This window comes from Amblyomma americanum, chromosome 1, assembly GCF_052857255.1.
Source record: "Amblyomma americanum isolate KBUSLIRL-KWMA chromosome 1, ASM5285725v1, whole genome shotgun sequence".
NCBI lineage: Eukaryota > Metazoa > Arthropoda > Arachnida > Ixodida > Ixodidae > Amblyomma > Amblyomma americanum.
In genome coordinates, this window is record NC_135497.1 from 16,360,667 (window position 1) to 16,383,985 (window position 23,319).

Genomic DNA, 23,319 nt, shown 5'->3' on the forward strand with positions numbered 1-23,319 from the left:
AGTGGCTCATCAGCAGCCTTAGCTTTCAAAAGCTCACAGGATGGTTGCAATCAGCGTGGCTACTTGCGGTACGAAAGTCGGCAACAACACCGCAAAATTGGGGTAAGAGCTCTTAACAGTTGATGCTGTAAAAATCTACTCTGGGGCAGTTATAGCCGTTGCGGCTTGGAGGTAAACATCATTGGCACTGGGGCACCGGGAGCATAATTTGGTGCCGCCTTCTTGCACTTGTCCCCTTTATTTGCCATAATATTTTTGTTGCACCGCGACCCATCACATCTTGCTCTGGCGCAATCGTGGAAGGTATTGTGTATTTAGTGTAGCAGACGGTCCGGAGTGCACATCAAAAGAACGCTATCGCACGCAGTGCGGTACCATCCGCAAGAAAATTTCGCAAGTTTGCACAGAGGACTTTGAAAAAATCCTTGAAAATTGGAACATCGCGCACAAAGCATGTAAATATAGCAGCCTACTTAGAAGCGAGAGCCGCCAGCTTGAAACCGATCGAAAGCACCTTAGTTAAGGGATGTGCTCTTTCGTCATGAATCATCTCGCTTCAACGACGGCAAAGCGCAACCTATATACGATGTTACTTTGGATGACTGGTCGTCACAGTCTTGCTGATCTTGTTTTGCTGGTCGCGGCCCGTGAGAGCCAAACCTAAAAGCCTGCACTGGCGCCATCTTGGACTGAGTACGGCGTTGGTGCAGCGGCTACTGCGCGTTGCTTGTGAACAGTGCCCGGCAGCGTGTTTTGCGGTGTCCTGACTGCAAATACAGCTGGTTTTGTGCAAACGTGAGCCAACAAACCACATCATCCGAGTAAGAGCCGTAGTGCTGCATAGCAGAAGCAGTTGCAAGCAGCAGTACGAGCCACTTAGTACCGAAATGTCTGTTTTAACATTTGTAGAACACAAATTTTGAATGCAACTGTGGTGCTCAACGAAGGAACAGCATGCGGAGCTACCGATCACACGATGTACTACGGCATAACACCTGCATCGCGCATTGACCACCACGCAGTACAGTCTGCGTCACCCTTGTATAGAAGCGGTGTCCTCCCTTGCATAGAAGTCGACACCTCGTCGCAGCATCCAAATTTTAAAGCCTACGTTTGCGCGGAAGTACAGCCACATGAACCTGCAAGCAAGGTGGGCGCGAGCAATTTGCCCGCAAAGGACTGCTTTTTAATTTCACTATTGACTGCGTGGTGCAGACTGCTCCAGCGCTCTGTACAGTGATGACCCAGACAGCACGAGCGGCTTATTTCATGTAATACATATCTGCCTATGTGCCTTTGACAAACCTAATGTTGCGTGAAAGAGTTTCCAGTAAAGCAGGTTACGTCGCATGCGTATCGTTCATAGATTTTCTAGTTTGTCGCCCCGTCCCACTGGAAATAAAAACATACGCTGTGCCTTTTACTTCAAGGGCTATGCCACAGTGCTGGGCTGGTGATTTGACTAGTCCATCTGACGGGAATTTTTGCATCTCGTCCTGATCTGAGCAGCAGACGTTGACGAGGAACGAGCACTGGGACTCAAGTCAGGTTACAAACGTTTCAGTGTCTGCGGCAACGCCCACTAATGCCAAGATTATGCGTGTGTTGTCCCGTATAAAAAGTTACATTCACTGCACAATATTTAATTAATCTTTTCCAGGTGTGTCATCCTATACACATCCGCTATAAGATGTCGAATTCGTGGATAACATCAGAAAGTGGTCAAAAATTTGCAGTCCTCATATTTTGCTTATCTCGCTACTGCAACGTAAAAAGAGAGTTTGCGTTTGCGAACCTGCCCACAATGGGTTAAAGTCGTATTGCGGCACTGCGACCATATTACTAATAACCAAGTCAAATTTAACACCAGAACGGAGGTAAATTTGCAATCGCTGTTACGACATGGCCACAGTAATTTCAAGATATCGAAATAATTTGAACAATGCGCGGTGCGATAAAAGTAGAAAAATCTGTTGCCCAGCGCCTGTATCCCAGGTTCAACATGGGTACCGGATTTTATTGCGTGCGCTTGCCATTCACGAAATTTATAGAACATACCCAAGAATATTCTTGTTATGCTAGAGGCCTAGTTGCGATTTAACTAGGTTGGCAGGAAAGCAGTGCAACCGAAACATGTCGCAACCGCAATGAAACTGCCCTCACATGCTTCCTGCGCGGGCTGTCGGTGATCCGCTCCTACAAGTTGTGCAGTCCACGATCACGCAGTGCTGTCCCGACAACCTTGCCAGTGAGAACGGCATTGATAAAGGGATAGAAATCTTTTAAACGCAAAACGAAACAGCCTGCTCTGCAGCGCATAAAGCGCGCGACTGCACATGCAACTCGAGACTGGCAACAATGAACTGGCGGAAACGGAAATGGCTGCTGATGCCCAATGCATGGGGTTGAAGAGTATTTCTCTCTTCCCCAGCTTGCCTTTAGTAAAATGGTCTAATAGGCCCATACAAAAACGTCCTATGGGCGTCTGTCGAAAATGCTATGTCCGTCTATGGCCTTTTATGAACGTCTATAAGCACCCATAGCGGTGCTTATTGCCAGCTATTGAAAAATCTATGGCACTAAAGCTATAGCTTTGGAACCATACAATTGTCTTAAGCTCTCTATAGAAAAATATATCAGCCTGTATAGACAGCTATAGATAGAAATAGGAAAGGTTTATAGCTATCTGGGCCAAAATTCTATAGCCGCCCATAGGACATTTTTGTATCGGGAAGACCCTCCTTAGAGACCTTCATCCGAAGCGCTCAGCAGGTTAACAGAAAAAAAAAATTGCAGTATTGCTGCAGCCATCAGTACCTGCTTTTAATTAAGTTGGCCATAGTTAAAAATCACTTCAATTCTTCGTGTATTGCATGTATAAAAAGGAAGATTGGCAGTAGCTGCATCGCCAGCGCGAGACCGTTGTGTTGATGCTCGGACCGCCATTTTGGCCAGCTCTCCTCGGGCTGTTTTCCCTGTAAATTATGTTACAATTTGTTGGAGGTGCTGGGTACAGCCTTTGGCCTACGTTTTCTGCATGCAGCTTCGCAGCAGAACCGTCCCATCAGCTATGTCCGCCGACGCAAGCCAGCCATCCGCCCCTACGCCAGTCGTTATCACTGGGGCTCTCTGACAGCGGAGCCCCTATCCTCCTTTTAGCGTGGAGGATTGGCTCGCCTCCTACGAGCGGGTAAGCGGCCACAACCGGTGGGCTAAACAACGCGGTGTTTTACTTGTCGGACGTACAGAAACCACGAACCAGACTTCGCCACCTGGTCGGCCTTTGGGCACCCCTGCCGTGCTCAAGCTGCGCGCTGAACGGCGCATGTGAGTAAGAGCCCAGGGTGAATCGTTCACCAGTTATATCGAGGATGTAGCCAACCTGTGGACTCGCCTATGTCCAAGGCGGACGATCGGATCAATCACGTTCTGAAAGGCATCGAAGCTTATGCTTATCGCCCGGAACCCCGCTACCGTTGCCGACATATTCACCCTGTGCCAAAGCTACGGCGAGCTCTGCAAGACGCGCATTTTGGTGTCATCACCCTCTGTGCAGCCTGACAGGCTTTCCAGCCTAGCTGTGCCGGCCTCTAACAGCTCGCTGCTTGACCGGATCAAAAACTTTGTGCGTGAGGCGGTGGCTCAATAGCTGTCACTTGTTCACTGCGTTCAGGGACCTCCCTACAAAATGCCTCCGACCCTTCATACTGCGACTCGCGAGCATGTATCCGAAGCACTACGACCTGTTCGTCCGCAGGCTCTGCTGCGGCGCAGCTCACGTACGCCGACGACGTCCGAAGACCCCGAGCCGACGCCTGCCTTTCCACCTGGCCGCCTCCTGCTCGCGTGAACCCTTGGCGCGCCAATGACAACCTTCCTACTTATTATGCGTGTCAGCTCCCGTTGCGCGTCACTGTCGTCGCCACCCGCGGGTGACCCACGAGCGTATACGCGGCGCCACAGCCCCCGCCACGTCTGTTGCCTCCCGAGAAGTTTGATGCATCCGATCGCCGCCCGTGCGCTGCCGCTGCGTCGTCATTCCCGTATACGCCTCAGGAAAACAAGTTGCCGCAGTTCCTGAGGCAAGAAACTGCGCATTCAGCGACAAGTTTAAGGCCTCGTTCGCCCCCTGCGAATGTGCTCGACGCTTCTGTGGAGGGCTTCACCGCCTTGGCCCTTGCAGAAACTGGCGCTGCTGTATCTGCGATGTGTGAGAAACTGTACTGCATACTCCGCAAAGTGAAGACGCCGCTATCTGGTTTCTCGCTTCATACAACTAATGCGCAGCACATCTCGCCTTAGGCCGCCTGCACAGCCAGGTTTATCATTCACGGTCTGTATACACCATAGAATTCGTCGTTCTTACATCGTGACTGACAAAAAAAAGAGAACAGCGCAAACACAGGACGAGGTAGAGACGAACGGCACAGGTGCTGACTAACAATTCAAGTTTATTCGAAGATGCGAGCACAATACGTAGTTTTGAGGCGAGTTACCACCTGATCAATCAACGTCATGGGCGGTGTAAAGGGCCGAACAAAAGTGACAAAATTATACAATTCGTAAAAGTGATGAAATTTCTACAACGGACAATGCAATAATGCCCTTGAGGTGCCCCAGGTACTAGTAAAATTACATAAATGGTATGAGACTGTTCGCAGAGTGACAAATGAAAACTGGACACAAGATATGTGGCGAAAAACGGACCGTGAATCTTAGGTTTCTGGTTTATGGGGGTTTAACGTCCCAAAGCGACTCAGGCTATGAGGGACGCCGTAGTGAAGGGCTCCGGAAATTTCGACCACCTCGGGTTCTTTAACGTGCACTGACATCGCACAGCACACGGGCCTCTAGAATTTCGCCTCTATCGAAATTCGACCACCGCGGCCGGGATCGAGCCCGCGTATTTCGGGTCAGCAGCCGATCGCCATAAGCACTGAGCCACTGCGGCGGCTAATGAATCTTAAGGCTTGGAGGTTCCGTAAAATGCAGTAAAAGAGATAAGTGGTTAAAATATTAGGTTACAGGTTCGAAATGTTCTAAGGAAGGAAAGATTACTTCTTTTCCAGATAGGTTGTCCCTTTGGTTAGCAGGTCTATGGACGGACTGCTGATTCAAAATGCAAATTCATGCATATTTCACGCAAACGAGAACTAGCATATGTAACAGATATTCGCAGCTAACTTGGATACGGCTCAACAATATGGAACCCTCACCAGGCCTACCTGATTGAATCACTAGAGGTCATCCAAAACGGGGCAGCACGTTTCATCACCCCGCCGTAGAAACCTCGGCTCAGTGTTGCTGTCATGAAATCATCTCTCGGTCTGAAATCTTTAGCGCTTCGTCGAAAATTTTCAATTCTGTGCCTCTTCCACAAACTGTACTTTAACTTTCCAGCACTTCTGGAAAACCTCCTGCGCACTCTGGTACAATCACCTCGCCGCTTATTTATTTCCTCTAGCATACAACGCTTGCACGGCTCCACCAATGCATTGAACAAATCTTTTCTTCCTTGTGCGATTGAATTCTGAAATAACCTACCCGAAAACATTGTTGTTGAGACTAATCCTTCCAAATTTAGGCAGCTACTCATCGAGCATTTTCAAGAATAATAAAACTTTCCTATACCCGGTGTCAGCTACGATGCACTGTAAAGCGACCAAACACTTTGTTTGGACACGTTCTATTACTGTAGTGTGTATTTCTGAGTGCTTCTTCACATTTTCTTTGACTATATTAATTTCTTTCTCTTTCATATTTATGACCATCGGACACTGTGTATCCCCCCCCCCCCTTATGTAATGTCCCTACGGGACCCTTAAGGGCTAATAAATAATGATGATGATGACACACGGGGCGCCTCGGTTCCGAATCAGGTATGCATCGTGAATTTTTTGGATGCTTTTAACGGGATATTGCCTTAAAATCACCATGCTCCCATCACATCATTTTAGGTTGGGAGTTTCTCTCCCACCATGAAGCACTCATCGACTGCGCCCGTGCCGAGCCCTAACTTGTTCCGTGCCTCGCCTTACGCTTCGTCTTTGTGAAGCAAACTGTCTAGGCTGAAGACGTGGAGATTCCTCCGTGCTCATCTGTCCCCATCCCTGTCTCCTGCCTCTCTGCACCCAACGTCTGCATCTCTCCTCGCGGTCTGCCTCTGCCATTCGCTGTGTCCAAGACGGCTGCAGCCTGATCCCGGCCTCCAACCCTATTCTGCGCCCCTGCCTGCTCGTCGACGCCTTGCTCGTGCCCGACCGCTGCACCGACTCCTGTTCTCTTCCTACCCACACTCTCTGAGCCACAGTCGACGTCTCTGCTGGTCTTGCTGCACCCAGCTTCTTCACTCACAAGTTCGCTCAAACCCGAGTGGGCCACACGTGACCCACGAGATCGATACCGGAGCCCACATGTCGCTGCGTCAACGCCCGTACCGCGTATCGGTAGCCGATTATTCACAACGACATACTTCAGCGTGGCGAAATTCTGGTAGTCCGTGGGCCTCTCCCTGAGTGAAGAAAAAAAATAGCAGAATGCGGTTTTGCGCCGACTTAACAAGACCACTCGCAAAGACGTTTATCCGCTGCCCATGACGCCCTTGACTGCTTACAGGGCGCGGAATTCTTTTCATCTTTAGACCTGCGGTCAGGGTATCCAGGTCCCTGTGGCGGACGCTGACCGTGCCAAGACGGGTTCTGTGACACCAGATGGCATGTGTCAATTTAACGCCATGCCTTTCGAACTTTTTAACGCCCCAGCGACTTTCGAGGGCATGATGGACTCTTTTACGCAGCCTCAAGTAGAAAACGTGTCTGTGCTAGTTACACGAAATTCTCCTCCCCCCTACTCTATCATCCCCCCCTCCCCAGCAAAGCCCGGTTGTGGTGACCCCTTCATTGGAGGCAATTACCGGGCTGCGCTAACCCCCAATTCTCTCCCCCCCTGCCCTGCTGCCCCCCCCCCCCCCCTGAGAATCACAACTCTCTCCAGATCTACTCCGCCTGGAGCACGTGCTGACATGCTTAACTGAAGCGGGGCTCCATGTTAATCTAAAAGAGTCCCGCCAAGCGACAATTTTAGGTCACGTCGTCTCTTCCTGACCCAGCAAAAGTTCTCCAAGCCGTCAACTCTGAAGGAACTTGGCAGCTTGCTCGGCCTGTGTTCTTACTTCCAACGTTTTGTCATGCATTTCAAAGCCACGTGCAAAAGTAGATGTGCAAGCCACACGTGCATCCTAGGCACTCAAGAAGGCTTGGAACGCTTGAAATGCTTTCCCCATCTTTTATGAGCGCGCAGTTTTCAGTCGTCTACTAATTAACATTTCCTGTCAAACAATGTGACAGTGTTCATGGTGGCACGGCGGAGCTGGCGCAAAATCGCCTTAATTCTTGCACCTTGTGCAGGCGTCCCCATCGTGGTTGCGTCGGGGGAGAGCCTCGTAGTTTGCTGGACTTCGCAATCAATGGTGCTGCGAACTGCATGTGTATGAAGCTGCGGCGGCTTAGAACAGAATCCCGAACCTATAGCACTGCAGAGTTTGTTGACGCGTACAGTTTTTGGTGCCCTCAAGTGGCCGAGCTACGACTCAAAATATCAACGGGCGTAAAAGTACGATTTCGTGCGACTGAAAATTGCATTTTTCAACTTAAGTCGAAAAGAGCCGGACTTGAACGTCTTGACAACACCGTGCGACTGCACAAAAAAAAAAATGTGCCGATTTTCAGGCGCGATATCTGACCGACCTCTGATCTTAGCGCAAAGTTCTTGTCAATACTGATGAATAGCTTTTATAGCGGAAGGGCATCTGTGAACGTACTTGCTGTTGGGCTAGTTGGTTCATCATAAAGTTGAATGGCGCAAGGGAACGAAAACAGGAAGACACAGAGGCGCTCTTTCTGTCTCTGTGTCTTCCTGTGTTCGTTCCCTTGCGCCATTCAACTTTATGCATCTGTGGAGCTATTTTTCTTTGCATCAAGGATCCATCTATCAAGTGGAAAGCTTCAGCCTGCTCTGTCATGGGTGGGTACCCGGTGGCACTACGGATCCAACTAAATCCAGTTGATGTGGCTGTCATGAAACTAAGCTCTCTAAAATGATGCCCATATTGCGGGTGTTTCTGCGAACACTATCAAAAAGTCCTAATGATATGCTTTTCGAGAAAAAAGAAGAACTCTTCACGAGCAAGCTAATTCGGCGGACGTCAGTAATTGAGAGAAAATTGTAATTAGCTGGCTAATTAACAAACATTAACCGAAAATCTTAACTGACGAAATTTGAAGGCTATTACCAAATGCGAGTTTGTGGGCACGGCGGATACGATGCCAAATGAATTTATCGAACCAAGTCGTTCTCCAAAGCCCTGCAGCGCAAGACAATGACGAAACCGAAACTCGACGCACGAGGAGCGCGGGATGCCAATGCAATGTCCGCTGGTGACGAGTTCCAATAACTGCGGTCGCCGCCCAATTCGAAACATCTGTGGTGTTGTCCCCGGCTGGGGAGCCTCGGCGCGGGCTGCAGTTTCCTTTTCTTTTTTGTTTCTTTCCGCCTCCTCTAATGCGGCTACCAGGTAGCCCGTCTGTTCATTTGTTTACTAGATTGCCCTGTTGTTCATGTATGATCACTGCGTGTTACGAAGCGCCGCTCTAAAGCTAGATTTCCGTCAAGGAGTGCTTGCTCGGCGGTGGCTGCATGCTATCAGGCAGCTGTTCCTGTAGCGCCAGTACCACAGTCGGTGTTTGCCTCTGAGGCGCTACATGGCCACTGCAGTGACTCAAATGTGCGGGAGAGTGTCACCCGTGTAAAGAGTAAAACTTTAACGCCACAGCCTGTGGGAATGGCCGCGCAGCTTTTGTGCTCCATTCCCGAGAAAACGGACACCGTGCTCACTTACGTGAAATGGACGCAGAGCTGGCTTCAGCCTGCACTCTGCCCAACAACCTGGCTACCGTGTGCCGTGCACATTTATGTCGTCATTTCATCGATTCAGGACCACTATATCATTCCACATTTAAAACAGCAAGCGGCCAGCCAGAGCAGCCGATGATTTTGACATCAATATCTTGACATATGTCTCTCTTAAGCCGGAAGCAAGCGTCGGGAAAATTTTCGACCACAAAAAAAAATTATTTCGCTACAATTTCTCCCCACGAGACAGTTCAAGACCTAAGGGTTAGGAAAAAATATAAATTAAGACATTTTGCCAAATTGGACATTTGTCACGTCCCTCCTTAAACGTATCATCCAGCCGGACTTATCTCGTCGATGGTGAGGTAGTATGCAAATCACAATTATTACCACAGAGAAGCAGCAGCTCATATCCCTGAGTTGAAGCCACGCAGGCTCGCCTGCCGTGTGCAGTAGCCCCCCCTCTCCCCCCCCCCCCCCCCCCCCCCCCCGCGCGGTCTCAGCTGCGCAGAGGAGAATCCGGGTCAGGCACTCGGCTTCACTTCCAGTGTGCCAATCCAAGGAAGCTATTGTGGCTTCGCCCATCACTCGTAGACATTATTCGATCGGCTAACCTTTTTTGAATCACCGTTACTTCATTCTCATAGCCATTTCCCCTTTATGTCCTGGGGCAATAAACACACATGAAAAAATAATAGGAGCTACTGTTAAAATGGGCGCCATCTGTGATGGTCGCCTTGTCTATTTCAGTTGCCGTAGAGTGGACCTTCCGCATTGACGCTTCTGCTTTATTCCGTTTTTGTCAACAGACAGCGGCAAATCGAGCCCAGTTTCAGTATGCTGTCCTTCCTTAGACAGCATCCCATAAAACTTGATCCAGCAGAAATATATCGCGTTTAGCGAAGGCCCATTAAATTAATCCCTCAGCATCCTGTCCAATCACGTCGTACTCATTCTTCTCAGGAGACGATGTTTTCCACCTAGCCTTTTTTTTCGCGCAGCAGCGTTTCTTCCTTAGCATGAAAAGCAGCGGTGTCCAAACCAGGCTCCAAGGACTATAGCAAGGTTTGGCAGAGGCTCTGAGTTGATGAAGCTAGGCGAACACTCATTGCCGCACAAGCACGTTGCCTACTGCTTAATTTGTTTCAATTGCCGAGGATAACGGGTTCGCTCCAACTGGAAGGAGATCACAGTGGCGCCCGTTCGGGGCGCATTGTTCAATCCCAGAGCAAAGCACGCAGTGTACAGGGGGCCCTCCAGAAAGCGGATGCGCTGCACTTGTACAACTCTACCGCCCAGAAACAAGAAGACTGCCAGCGGCATCGCTAAACCACCGCTCACAAGCCTGGTGGTGATCGCCTCGGAACACTAAAAGTAGAACAAACAAAAAATGGCCAAGAGAAACGCGAGTGAACACTCCCCGGATAGCGCCGCCTTAGAAGCTTTCCTTGTCACACACAATTGCCTGCAGCTGCGCGCAGCCGCCTGCCCTCGCGGGGTACCGCCAATCGCAGACCAAATGGGCGCTTACCAGCCCTTCGTGCGTACCTCCCCGAGTGCCGCCACTGAGACACGCCCGTCCTTCGGGCCGCTCAGTCACGTCGAACGTTCGCCCCGACAGGGCAGCGCGACCTTCGCTTAGAACGCCGTGGCATCGGAGACACGAGTTCGTGCATCGTGACGGGAAGCCAGTCCAAGCGGCCCACTCGGTCAGCAAAAGCAGACGACGCTCCGCACGCCGAGCGAACGCCTTCTGGTAAAGCCGGAACAAGTTGTGAAGCTTGCCAGGCGCAATTAAAGTACGATGTATCCCGCCCCTCGGACGCTCCGCGCAGAAATCACGGCTCTCCCGCCAAACGACATCGTTCAAAAAGGCGCTCTCGGTGCTGCTTGAATTCACCCAGGGCCAATGGTCCCAGAAATGGAGGGGGGGGGGGGGGAGGGGATGGGGGGGGGGGGAATCACGGGGCCAGCCTTGCGTCAAAAATTTCCGCAGCTGCACTAAATAGAGCGAAACTGTATGCATTCGTCGGAGCTGCCCGGAGCGAGCACGGAGGCGTTCGACGCGCTCACTGCACCGCACACGTGACGCCTGTTTGTCAATACACACACAGAGGAGCGCGCGAGCTGAAGGCAGGCAACAGGCACGCGGAGGCCCCACGTGTGGTGCCTTCAACGAGCGCGGCGCCCACCGGACTGTCCGGCCGCATTCCAGCAGCAAGCTCTCCCGCACGTGCACTACTCACAGCCTGCGGGCGTCCGGGGGCAGCGGGTGCGGCACGGCGCGCAGGCCGCGATGGCTGCAGTCCAGCGTGAGTCCCGTGCATCGGCAGGGCTCCAGGCAGCGCGACAGCTGCGGCTCCTCGGCGGCGCTGCTCGCGAAGAACAGGCACAGCAGCAGCGCGGCCGCCATGCGGGCTCAGCTCAAGCGGCCACCATCGGCGACAGGCGTTCAGCGAGCGCGGCGGCACAACAAGCACAGAGCGCCGCGCACCGGTCGCGCGGCGCGGCCTGCGCAGACGGCAGCGCCGCGCGCGGCGGCCCACGCTGCGGTCGATTCGCGACAGGCTCACGCTAGGGTGCGCTAGTCGCTGGAGGCGCATCTCGAGCGGTGGCTGGGTAAAAAAATGTAGAGGCTCTTAGCTGCCTAGCACGACAGATGCCGTTTTGAACGAGAAAAAAAAACTGCGCTCAGGTCGCTTGCTATCAGTGAACTGATCCACGCAAATGCACTGGGAAATATGGCCCCAAGGAGAGGATAGGTACTGTGGCTGCCACCGCAAAAAATTTCCCGGGCGCCACAAAAATTTACTGATCGCTGATTTGAGACGCGGTCAAGGAGCACATTTCCTGATAACGCAGCCTATACATTAGACCTCTCGAATCTGATTCAGTATGCGAAGCTCTCATTTTGATCATTTTTTTTTATTTTATCTTTCTAAGGCGCCACACAGCAAGGCGTTGCACTGGTTGCTAATCAATGTGAGCAAAGCATCGCAGCCGGGCGAAGAACAAGGGCAACAAGTGGATACAACTGCGCTCAAGTCACGCTATTTCTATAAACAACCAAACCGTGATTATTTAATTTACTTTACGTTCTGCAGCTCCTTGCGGAGCTACAGCCGGAGTGTGCACGTTAAATACCGGGTAAACATACAGCACAATGAACTATGTAATAAAAGACAAGAATTTAAACAAAGCGGAATACTTATAATCCAGTAAGATTACTCAAATGAGCCATAATCAGTGCCTAACTGCGTCAATAAACATGTTCAGAGGAGGGAAAGAAATGAGCCAGGCAGCATTTTCCAAGCCTACAAGGTACGAGGGAAAATATAAGAACCATATTTATATGCATCAGTTCGAGCATAATAAGGGAAGAGGTTGAGTGCATGGTAATCTCCTGTGGTTGCGGGCTCTGCTGGAATGATCTAACTGGTACACGAAAATCGATAACGAGCATAAGCGTATATAATACAGAATTTCAAAGATTATAAATGCTTATAAAAGATTATAAATAATTATATAATTATATAATTAAATATAAAAGATTATATATAATCTTCATAACGTTGTTAGCTGCAATGAAGGAAGGGCGGAAGCTGGCGAAAAATCACGGTGATACTGGTGAGAAATGAAACGAGCGGCTTATTTTTTTAAATGCTTTTGATCTGCGTAATATCCGTTAGCTTTTTAGGGTTCCATATAACGAAAGTGTGATCCAATAAGTGACAGATTAATGCTTAATACATCTATATAGATTACCTTCCATTAGAGCTTGAGCTAAACTACGTCTTAAATATCCTAATTTCATCAGGGTTTTGTTTCAAATTAAATTATTATACGACAAAGATAAGTTAGTAACAATTATAATACCCAAGTACTTATGTTCAAACATACTTTCTGACGGCAGGCTTTTAGATGAATAGGAAATTATCATGGCAACAGATTTCCGAAAAATAATGCTAATTTTGCAGTGTTCCACCGTTCGCAAAATGTGGTAAGTGATTCGTTAAGGTGGTAATGATTCTCAGAGGAATGGGCATTGCCTTATCGAACACAATCGTCGGCATACATGCGAATCTTAGATGTGATAATATTCGAGAGGTCATTAATGGACCGCAAGAAGAGTAAAAATACTGAAACGCAGTCTTATTGCACAACAGAGGAGATCGGGGATTCATGAAAATTGTATGATACCTACTGAGGGCGGGCAGGAACGAAATACCGTGGTGCGCGAACTTTCACCTCTCTCACCTGTATGTATATACCCATCATCCTCATTGCTCACCTCTGTTCTGACGATAGCTAGCGAGCACAGTACGTCCCGGAGTAAAGACGCCTTGTTCAAGCGGCGGCTCACGGAGGCGCTTTCCTCCTCATATCGCTCCTTACCCGCCCTCCCGTTCCGGGCTTCGTTTGCGGCCTCGGTCCCCCGGTATGGATGAGGGCAACGGAACCCGCTCCCCGCCGGCTCCTACACCTGCTGCTGCGGCGGCTACCCAGCCGCCAACGTGATCCCCACATCTTTGCCGGCATTCGTGGCTCGACAGTTACACCAGGATCAGTGCTTTCAGCCGCTGGGATGACTCCCACGAAGTGATGAACTTGGTCTTCTACTTGGCTGACGTCGTAAAAACCTGGTTTCTGAATCACGAGCACGACATCTCCGGCTGGCCAACCTTCACAAAGCAGCTGCGGTACTCCTTCTGGTCGTTCTCAGCTGGCCAAGAAGAAACTCACCGCCCGTCTGCCTGGCGCGTCCTACTTACATTGAGGACGTCCTCGAGTCAGTGCTGCCGTGGCGGAGTCGGAGCGCGTTCGCCACCTTAAGGGCACAGTCGCTTCCAACACCTTGCTTGCCCAGAAAGCCTCCACTGTGTCCGCCATTACCTCTACTTGTCAACGCCTGGACGAACTTCAGTCGTGCCGCCTACAGCAAGACCCGACTGCAAGTTGGCGGCGTACTCGTTGACGGGAAGCACAGTTCTATAATCCGATCCATAATACCGGAGGAGCTCTACGGGAAGACCAGCTTACTTCGTGGAAGCCCGAATCTCCCGCCAGCTACACCCGATTTGAGCAGTGTCATCAAAGACGAACTGGCCGCTTTTGCCTGTGCCGTGGCCCCCACCACGTCTAATACCGCCTGTCGATCGCCCACCTGCGCCGAAATTGCTTCGCAGCCACCCGCCCCGACCCCTCCCCCTTGTTGTGCATCTGTGTGTGGTCATGTGGCCGCCGCGGCGCCATATTCTCGAACGCCCCGCCATGGTCCAGCCTGGCGTCCTTACCCTCCTGTGCATCATTACTACGGGATACGTAATCATAAGCGACGGGGTTATGCTCCCTTCTGACGCTTCTGCCGTGCCGCACTCCGGCTTTACCCGTTGCTCTGCCTCGCATCCCCAGGACGTTTCTCGGCCCTCTCTCTCTACTCGACGCCGCCCGTCGCCGCTTCGTGCCGCCTCACAAGCCTTCGCCCCTAGTGCGGAAAACTATCAGAAGTTTTTGGACGGAAAGCTGCTTCGCGTACGAACTGTGCAATTCCTCCCGGAGATGTTAACGGTACTGAGTCATTCCAACGACGGTGGCGGAGCCATGCGGCCTCTTTCGGAAGCAGCGAGCCGGTGACCACTCTGCATGCGCGGTGGGTGTGATCGCAGTGGTTTGGAGCGTGAAGATAGATGTGCGTGAAACATTCTGCTGCTCGACGATGTGCGAACATTCGGAAAAGCAAACTCGTTCTTTCTGCCAACACGTGAAGAGAACAAAACGCAGAGATTAAGTGCGTTCGGCAGGTTGCTAAGGCGTTTCAGCCCCCATCACACCTGTTTTCCTCAGCGGCGTACTCGGTTGACTGCACGACAGTGCGGCGTCAATGCATTCCTGTTCGGAGTATTGTTTACGCAAACTTCGTAGTGTATTGCACGTGCATGAAAGCAGTGCACTGCTTAAACACTGAGCTCATGTGAAGTATATCGTTTATATTTTGAGGTGGACCTTTTCGGCAAACCAAGATTTTTCATCAAGCTTCAGTCCATTCAGGTCTAGATTAAGCACGGCTTCCTGGCCACAACGTTATTACGAAATGGCGATATGAATGGCAAGAATATGACAATCGCATCTGCGTTTCTCGGATATAATGCGAAAAATTTATGACTACTAACGTTTATTGAGAACTGTCGTCTCCTATCTAGACCATAGTGCTCTTCCTCCGCTAGTCGAAAACACATTTTGAGCGCTGATTACGACTACATTTTAAATTCGAATGACCCTTTGCCTGCCGCTTGAAACAGGAAACAGCAAAATACAGTTTGTCTTCTGTTGCCGCTTATGTAACCAACGTACGCATACGTACGGGTACAATTCAATCTGCAGGGAACCTCAGCCCACATTCATGACCACCGACCAGAAGAATTCCTCCGTGAGAAAATGTAGACCGCTGGTAAACCTTTTCTTTGTACCCAAACAAGCAGATAATCGTGAGACAAAATTCTAAGCTCAGGGATCGTGACGTTTCTGGATTCTTTGATAGAGCGAAAGGTTGAAAAGCTGTTATAACGCGACAGCGTTAAGGAGCTCGTGTCGCCGAAAAGCCGGTGTCGTCGGCGTCGGCAGTGAGCGAAAATTCCCTACTCCTCCTCCTCCTCGCAATGTACGCCACTGCCTCAACAGATAGCGCCCGGCGGCAGCGCAAGTAAAGGAAGGGACGCTTGTCACATATTTCGGTGGACAACCCGGACCGCGCCGCAAGGGAAGGAAAATGATTTGAAAATTAGTTTTAAGAAACGGAAGTGAGGCCTGTCTCACATATCTCTGTGGACACCCGAACCGCGCCGTAAGGAAAGAAAAATGAAATGAAAAATGATTTTAAGGAAAGGGAGTGACGCGTCTGACATATCTCTCGATCGGGCGCAGTGGAGCCGTGCGGGCAGAACAACGCATCACACATCCAAAGCGCGTTCACCACGAAGCTTGCGGCTTGCTGCCCGTTCGTTCAGCGCGGAAGCTATGCTGGCGTTCGTGGCATCGGGTTTGACGAGAATGATGTGCCGACGAACTACGACTGCAGCTTGAGTCCCGCGCATTTTGGCAAGGCATCTGGCAGTGCTTCTACGTGGTTTGCTGTTCCGCGCGTCCGTTTCATCGTACGTAGCAGAGCGATTTGTCTAACGGGCAAGGCGTCGCGCCGGACGGGCGATGGCGTTCCGTGGACTCCCTGGCAGTGCTGCAACAGGCTGTCGCGTTCCACTCTTAAAAGGCGAAGCTTAAGCGTCCTCAAACTTTTTTGTTAACTGATGTAGGTGGAGCAGTACAGGGCGCAATGGACCATTGCCAGCGTCACCAACTGCTATTATATATATATTTTTCCAATAATGTCATTTTAAGATCAGCGCACAATGAATGAACATGCCGAATTTATGCGGGAGAGGACTGCACTCATGTAGGCACCAAATGTACAGTAAGACTGTGTGGGTCATTACAGTAGTTTGTTCAGACGCTAGCTTAAAAACCGGACTGTTGAATTCCGTTCTCGTAGAAGCCCTGAAAACGACTAAAATTGCGAATTAAAGTGGGGTTGTTACCCGCATATAGACGGTAATCGCCGCACAGGAACGGGCCGAAAGAAAAAGGCAGTGAAAGCGCAAAAAAATCAGTTGAAATTGTTTGTCGCACTTTACTGTGCTCAGTTTGCAAGTTTAAACGCCGGCGGAGTTTTTGCGACATTGCGAACTAGCGACTCAATGCTCATACCAATAAAAATTTATTTCTAGCCTGCAATGCAGCTAAACTCAAGCATAGGCTCTTATTTATAACTGACAATGACTTACTTTTGCCTATATAGGCGCTAAATCTACCACGAAAGATAATTCAACATCACGAAGCCGCTTTACTTATATGGCAACGGTGCCATTGCCGCCTCGTCCGCCATGTCGTGCTGCCGCCGCGCCACCTATAGGAGCTGGAAAGACCTAATTTATCGAAGGAGTGTACGTTGAGTACCTCATGGACACGGGCGCCGTTTATTACGTCTCACCCTTCCCGCCTACGCGAGTGACAGCTCCAGTCTCCCGCTCCGTGGAGCCAACGACACTCTCGTCAAACCCACGGGGCAATGTACCGCACGCGTTCTCATCGATGGCCTGCGGCATCATATTAAATTTGTTGTGCTCCCCTCAAGCGCCCATCAACTGATCTTGAGCTGGGACTTGATGGCGTCTGCCCTATCTCTTGCACCGACTACTCTCGTCTGCTCGCTGCCATTGACTTCGTTCTGTGCCCTGACTCATTGCGCTTTCGACGGCGATGCCTTACCATCTCCACGGTCGACCCATAGGTCTTGCCTCGCCTGTTTCAACCGCCGCGGTTGTCGCGGCGCTGAACACAACTACACATTCCTTATTACTACCAAAAGGCGCGACTGTTGGCATTTTTCTTTATGATGGAGACACTCTTCCCCTCGACACGCTTTCCTGTGCGCCATCACAAGCTGATACTCCTGCTCCGCGGCCACCATCAGCGCATACCTAACATCTCAACATCTGAGGGCCTTGCTAGCGGTCCTTTTGAAGCACTAAGATGTTTCCATCCCAGATTTAGGCCAGACCTCTGTAACGTACCACCGCATAGAGACGGACAGCTCTTTCTTAACGTTCTGATTACATTGGCTTCAGTATAGATTTGCGCTGAACTCTTCGGCTGCTTTAATTATCTTATCCATATTGCTACTGACATTACCCTCCTTGTCTCTTAACACATACATCTGGTGGTTGCCTGTGCCTAGTTTCCTCTTCCCCTCTTTTAGGCTACCTCCATACTATATGGCATGCTCGATTCTCTCCATGTTAAACTTCCTTATGTGGGCTGCCTTGCGCTTATTTATTAGCTTCGATAGCTCTACTAGTTCTATTCTCTCTGTAGGGTTAGACACCCCCGTACTTTGGCGTTTCTTAATCAGATCTTTCGTCACCTGAGATAGCTTTCCGGTATCCTGTCGAAGTGTCCTACCGCCTACTTCCACTGCGCACTCCGTAATGATGGCTGTCAGATTATCGTTCATTGTATGAGCATCAAGATCGTCATACTCAGTTAAAGCTGAATATCTGTTCTGCAGCGATATCGTGAATTCCTCTGCTTTCCCTCTTGCCGCTAACTGGTTAACGCACTTCGTCTTCACTAGCTTCTTCCGTGCCCTCTTTAAGTCTCAGCTAATTCGATACCTTACCATTCTGTGGTCACTGCATCGCACCTTTCCGAGGACGTCCACATCGTGAACGATGCCAGGTTCAGCGCACAGTATGAAGTCGATTTCATTTTTAGTCTCACCATTGGGTCTTTTCTGGGCCCACTTCCTGCTCTGTCGTTTGCGGGAGGAGGTATTCATGATCCGTAAATTATTTCTGTCTGCGAGCTCTACTAATAACTCTCACCTGCCATTCCTAGAGCCTATTTCATAGTCGCCTACCACCTGGTCGCCAGCCTGAGATATTGAGGTCACCCATCAGTACAGTGCACTGTGATTTTACTTCCACGTCTCCATAGAAGCTTTCAACAGTCTGGTCATCATGACTGGATGTAGGCGTGTAGGCCTGCGCAACCTCCATTTTGTACCTCTTATTAGGCCTAATTGCGTAAACTGCAGCCTTTGGTAATGCTATAAGGCTCCTTCATGTTGCCAGCTATAGCCTGATTAATGAGGAATCCCACACCTAGTTCTCGTCTGTCCGCTAATCCGCGATAGCACACTATGTGCCCGTCCTTTAGTACTGTATACGCCTCACCTGTCCTCCTAACTTCACTAAGTCCTATCACATACCATGCAATGCCCGCTAGTTCCTCGAGCAGCACTGCTAATGCTAGTCCCACCGGACGAGGTTCTAGCGTTAAAAGTGGCCAGGCTCAGATTACAATGGCGGCGTGTCCGGAGCCCTCCGCTGCGTCACAGGTCTGACCGCCGCCTTGGTCAGTTGCAAATCAGCCGCTGGGGGCTGAGGGCCGAGGGTTAATTGGCTTGTTCATAGAAGGTTGTGGCCACGTATTACACCAGGGTGGCCAAATCCTGTTCTGGTGAGGGAGTGCGTTGTCGGTTCTGGTCACAGCGATCAGGCCGCACCACAGACTTGGTTATGCAATTCGATCGACACGCGGAGTTTTTTTCTTCAAGCCCGGTGGAGAAATGTGTGGCACCGGGATTCGAGCTCCGGTCCTCTTGCACGTGAGGCGGACTCTCTACCTCTACGCTATCGTCGGAAATCTACCCGCACTTACACCGTCTCACCGTAGTTCTCACGTGTCGTGCACAAGCCGGTCTTGAGCTCACTACCAAGAAGTGCCACTTGGCCAGCAAAACAATCAAAATTCTTGGCCATGTCTTTAGGAATCCAGCCTGATCCCGAAAAAATTGCAGCTGTAAATAATTTTCCTCGGCCCCAAGCTTCCTTGGCTTAGTGTTGTACTTCCGACGTTTTGTACGAAACTTTTCTTCCATCGCGGCCCCGCTACAAAAGTCTGAAGCGCTTTACCTGTGGTCCACTGAATGTGAAGACACCTTCCAAACCCTCAAGCAGGCGTTCACATCAACTCCTGTGCTTCGCCATTGCGATGAGACTGCGCACATCATTCTTCACACTGACGCAACGCAACGATGCGTCAGAAGTGCAGGTTGTGGCATACGTCAGCCGTTCTCTCACTGCAGCTGGGCGTAATTACAACATTACATAACAATGATGCTTTGCCGTTATTTGGTTTATTAAAAATTCCGACCCTATCTGTATGGCCGTCACCTAACCCTCGTCACACATCATCATGCGCTCTGCTCACTGCCGTCGTTAAAGAACTTATCAGGTCGTCTGGGTCGCGATGCATTACATCTCCCAGAGTATATGCCTTCACTATTGCCTACAACTCAGGGAGAAAATACCACGACGCTAACGCCCTCTCTCGCTTCCCGTTACCTCCCAAGACTCCACTCTGCCTTTCGCGTGATAATCTGGGCACCCGTCGCTCCACTGGACATCCGCACCGATTTTCCTTCCTAACTACACAACCTACACAACCTCCGCACAATTATAGCTCGTCTCCATCGTCAATCAGCGCCGCCCAACAGTCGCTTGCGGCGTCAGCTCCACGTCTTTCGATTTCATTATGGAACACTCTACCGCTACACATACTACCCTGCTCATCACCGATGGGCTCTTGTACCTCGCTCCCTTAGTCATCGAGTTTTGGAAGCTTACCACGACGACGCCACCACTGGTCATTTAGGCCATCACAAAACTTACGACCGTATAAAGAGCCGCCAATTCTGGCCCGGGCTTTCTACCAGCGTCGCCAAATAGATATCATACTGTGCGCCTTGCCATCATCTTAAGTGCTAAACATCTCTTCCCACTGGACCCCTGCAATCTCTATCTTGTCCGTCTGTGCTTTTTGACTCTGTCGCCATCGACTTCTTTGGCCCCCTGCCTCTCGCGCCAGCCGGCCACCGTTGGGTTGTCACCGCCATTGACCCCATGACACGTTGCGCTGAAACAACCCCCTCTTCCCTTCGGTGCCGCCTCTCAAGTCGTCGAGTTTTTCTTGCGTGCGATAGTCTTGCGCCATGGTTCTCTATGTACCCTCGTTGGCGACCGCGGGAGGCCATTTCTTTCCTAACTCCTTCAGGAAGTATTGCGAGCCGCCAAAACTGTCCACAAGACATCCTCCGGCTATCACCGTTTGACCAATGACCTCACTGAGAGTTTTCACCGCACGCTGTCCGACATGTTATCCATGTACATCAGTCCTGACCATAATAACTGGGACAACGCTCTGCCTTTCGTCACTTATGCCTATATATCCCAAGTTCAGCGCACCACTGGCTATAGCCCTTTCTTCCTAGTTGATGGCCGTCAAACGTCCTCAGTATTCCATGCCACCTTGTTCCCTGCGACCGCCTCTCCTTCTAGATCACTGGGCGAACAGTTTGCTACTCGCATGCCCAATTGTCGCCAACTTGCTCGCCCAGCATCTCCTTTTCCCCCAGTGATGAAGTCCTCCTCGGGACACCAGTCCGCACTCCTTGTCTGTGCGAGAAGTTTCATCACCACTTCATTGGACCTTACTGCAACGAACATCTCCCGTGAACTACAGCGTTGCTGACAGGCGCCGACACTCAGAAGAGGTCGTTCACGTCTCACGCATGAAGCCCTATGGACGCCGCCCCTCCTCCATCTAAACAGCGACCAGGGTGGTCGCGTTCTTGCCGGGGTGAGCGAACTTCCACCTCTTTCACCTGTATATACCCATTATCTGCACCGCTCGCCGAGGATCGCACTGAGTGCCAGTGTGTCCTGGAATATAGACGCTTTGCTCAAGCGGCAGCTCACGATATCCAATTTTCTAAGAGTGGATATTTTAGTATAAGGTTCAGCTTGAACTGAAGTTCAGAAAGAATTATAACATCAAAAGCTTTCAGGAAGTCACTGAGTATTCCATCAACTTGATTACCACAATCTAACAAGAAATGTCATGGACGAATTCAGAAAATTGTGGTATTGCGCTAAACCCTCGCCTAAAACCATGTTGAACACTAGAAAAGATGCTATTTGTTTCTAAAAACTATGTAATGTGTTTATGAGTGATATGTTCTAAAATTATACCTAATGAGGTTGTTAGAAAAATGAACCTATATTTGCTATAAGTTGCTACCAGATTTCAATGAAGGCAGCAGTTTCGCCAACTTCCAGAGCCAGGAAGAGTACTAAAAGTAAAGGATTTATTGAATATAATGTGCAGATAGCGGGCTGTCTATAATTATTACGTAAATAAAAATGCAGTATGAACTCCGTCAGGTCTCTCAAATTTCTCAGTATCTAAACCAGATATAAAGTTTAAGACCTCTTCCTGACAAACTACCTTATTATAAATTGAAGAAATGCTACTAAACCATGGCAATACGTTATCACGAGCAAAAACAGACTGAATACAGATGCTGAAAGCGTCTGAAATATTTTTCGGGAACTGAACTCTCATTATTTTCTATGAATATTTATTGGATGGAGTGACCTTTGGCAAAACAGTACACCAAAATTTTTATAATTAGTCATTAGAATTTTTTTTGCCCAATGCGAGAGAAGTCTTTCCTTAACTTTGTTGAGACACGAAGTTCTTCCTAGCTCGCTTAAAGCTATTTTTTTCCACTCAACGAGGCAAGTGCATAATATTCGACGGCAGCTGGGATTTTCTTTTTTTGTATAGGGGAACAAGCCGATGTAGACAACTTTTTCATAATCTTCTCAAAACAATAAGGTCATCGACATTTCCAACAAGAAACCATCAAGTAATCATCAAAACAACCAGCCAGATAGTTGTTAAAATCGAGAAAAGTAGAGGAGCTCTTGTTTAGTAATGGCACACATAACATAGACAAGTATTCCTAAGTTATCAGAGATGCTGTCAATAATTTCGCATTCATCACCTTTACTAATTACATTATCACATCTAGAAGTGCATCGTCCCCAGTAGCTTCGCTAGTAACCTCGTTAATTCCCAAGATTAGCGAAACGTTTAGCAGCTGCGTGCGCACGACCACTGTATGTTGGGTGCATCACCCATACAGATTATATTAGAAGAACTAAAGTAATTTTTGGACATGAATTGAGTCGGTAAAAGGCGCATACAACTACGGAGCATTTAGCCAGAATGAGCCTGCACCAAACAGATGCAGTATCTGCAGGACTAAAAATAAGAGTAACCGCAAAATCGGCTCGGATGAGTACTGCAGCGCCTCCGCCGCCTTTATCGGTTACGCTATCGGCTCTATGTGCAACATAACCGGGAGGAGTGATTCCTATTTGTATATGTCTTGGACGCCCTCATGTAACCATGTTTCGGCGACGCAGAAATAGAAGCGCCGTGTTTGTCTACTCGTCTTTTGCGCTGCAACGACACACCAACATGTCCACAAGGTCCGAATATTATTATTGTATTTACAGAAATCTACAAGTTGAAAACTTCGAGTTACAGAAGCGAAGTCACGTGCCAAGCACGGAGCCTCTAGCTGGACTAGACGAGACTGGTGTGTAATGCCTATTCTGCCATTTTTAGGTGCTTCACCAATGAAGAAGCTAGGGTGGTCATGTTTGAAGGCACGCCCGAGTCTTTGCTGACAAATGAAGCTCTAATACAAGGTAGCCACAGCCCCTGAAGGTTGGGCACAACCTCGAGCTCAGGGCTCAGCTAAAAAAAACACAAAAAGGAAACATTCCGGACACCCTGTCCGCGAGATTTTTTCTCCCTTTTCTCGCCCGCGTGCTACTTCTCGCCAACTGACAGTCGACCGGATGGCGTATGCAGGAGACGAGCCCCGCGACGCTTCTAACAATGCCGGCAAACAAAAGGGCCCCTCGCGCAAACATGCACCTT

General features: G+C 49.7%; 1 protein-coding gene across 1 annotated transcript in view; it reads right to left on the reverse strand.

Annotated features, from left to right (window-relative positions):
- sli (slit guidance ligand) overlaps positions 1–11,400 on the reverse strand; it is a 408,240-nt gene extending 396,840 nt beyond the window's left edge. The window contains exon 1 of the mRNA XM_077643187.1: positions 11,157–11,400. Coding sequence (XP_077499313.1) covers positions 11,157–11,323 — 167 coding nt within the window. The 5' untranslated portion in view covers positions 11,324–11,400. The remainder of the gene's footprint in view (positions 1–11,156) is intronic.
- Between the last annotated feature and the right edge of the window lie 11,919 nt (positions 11,401–23,319).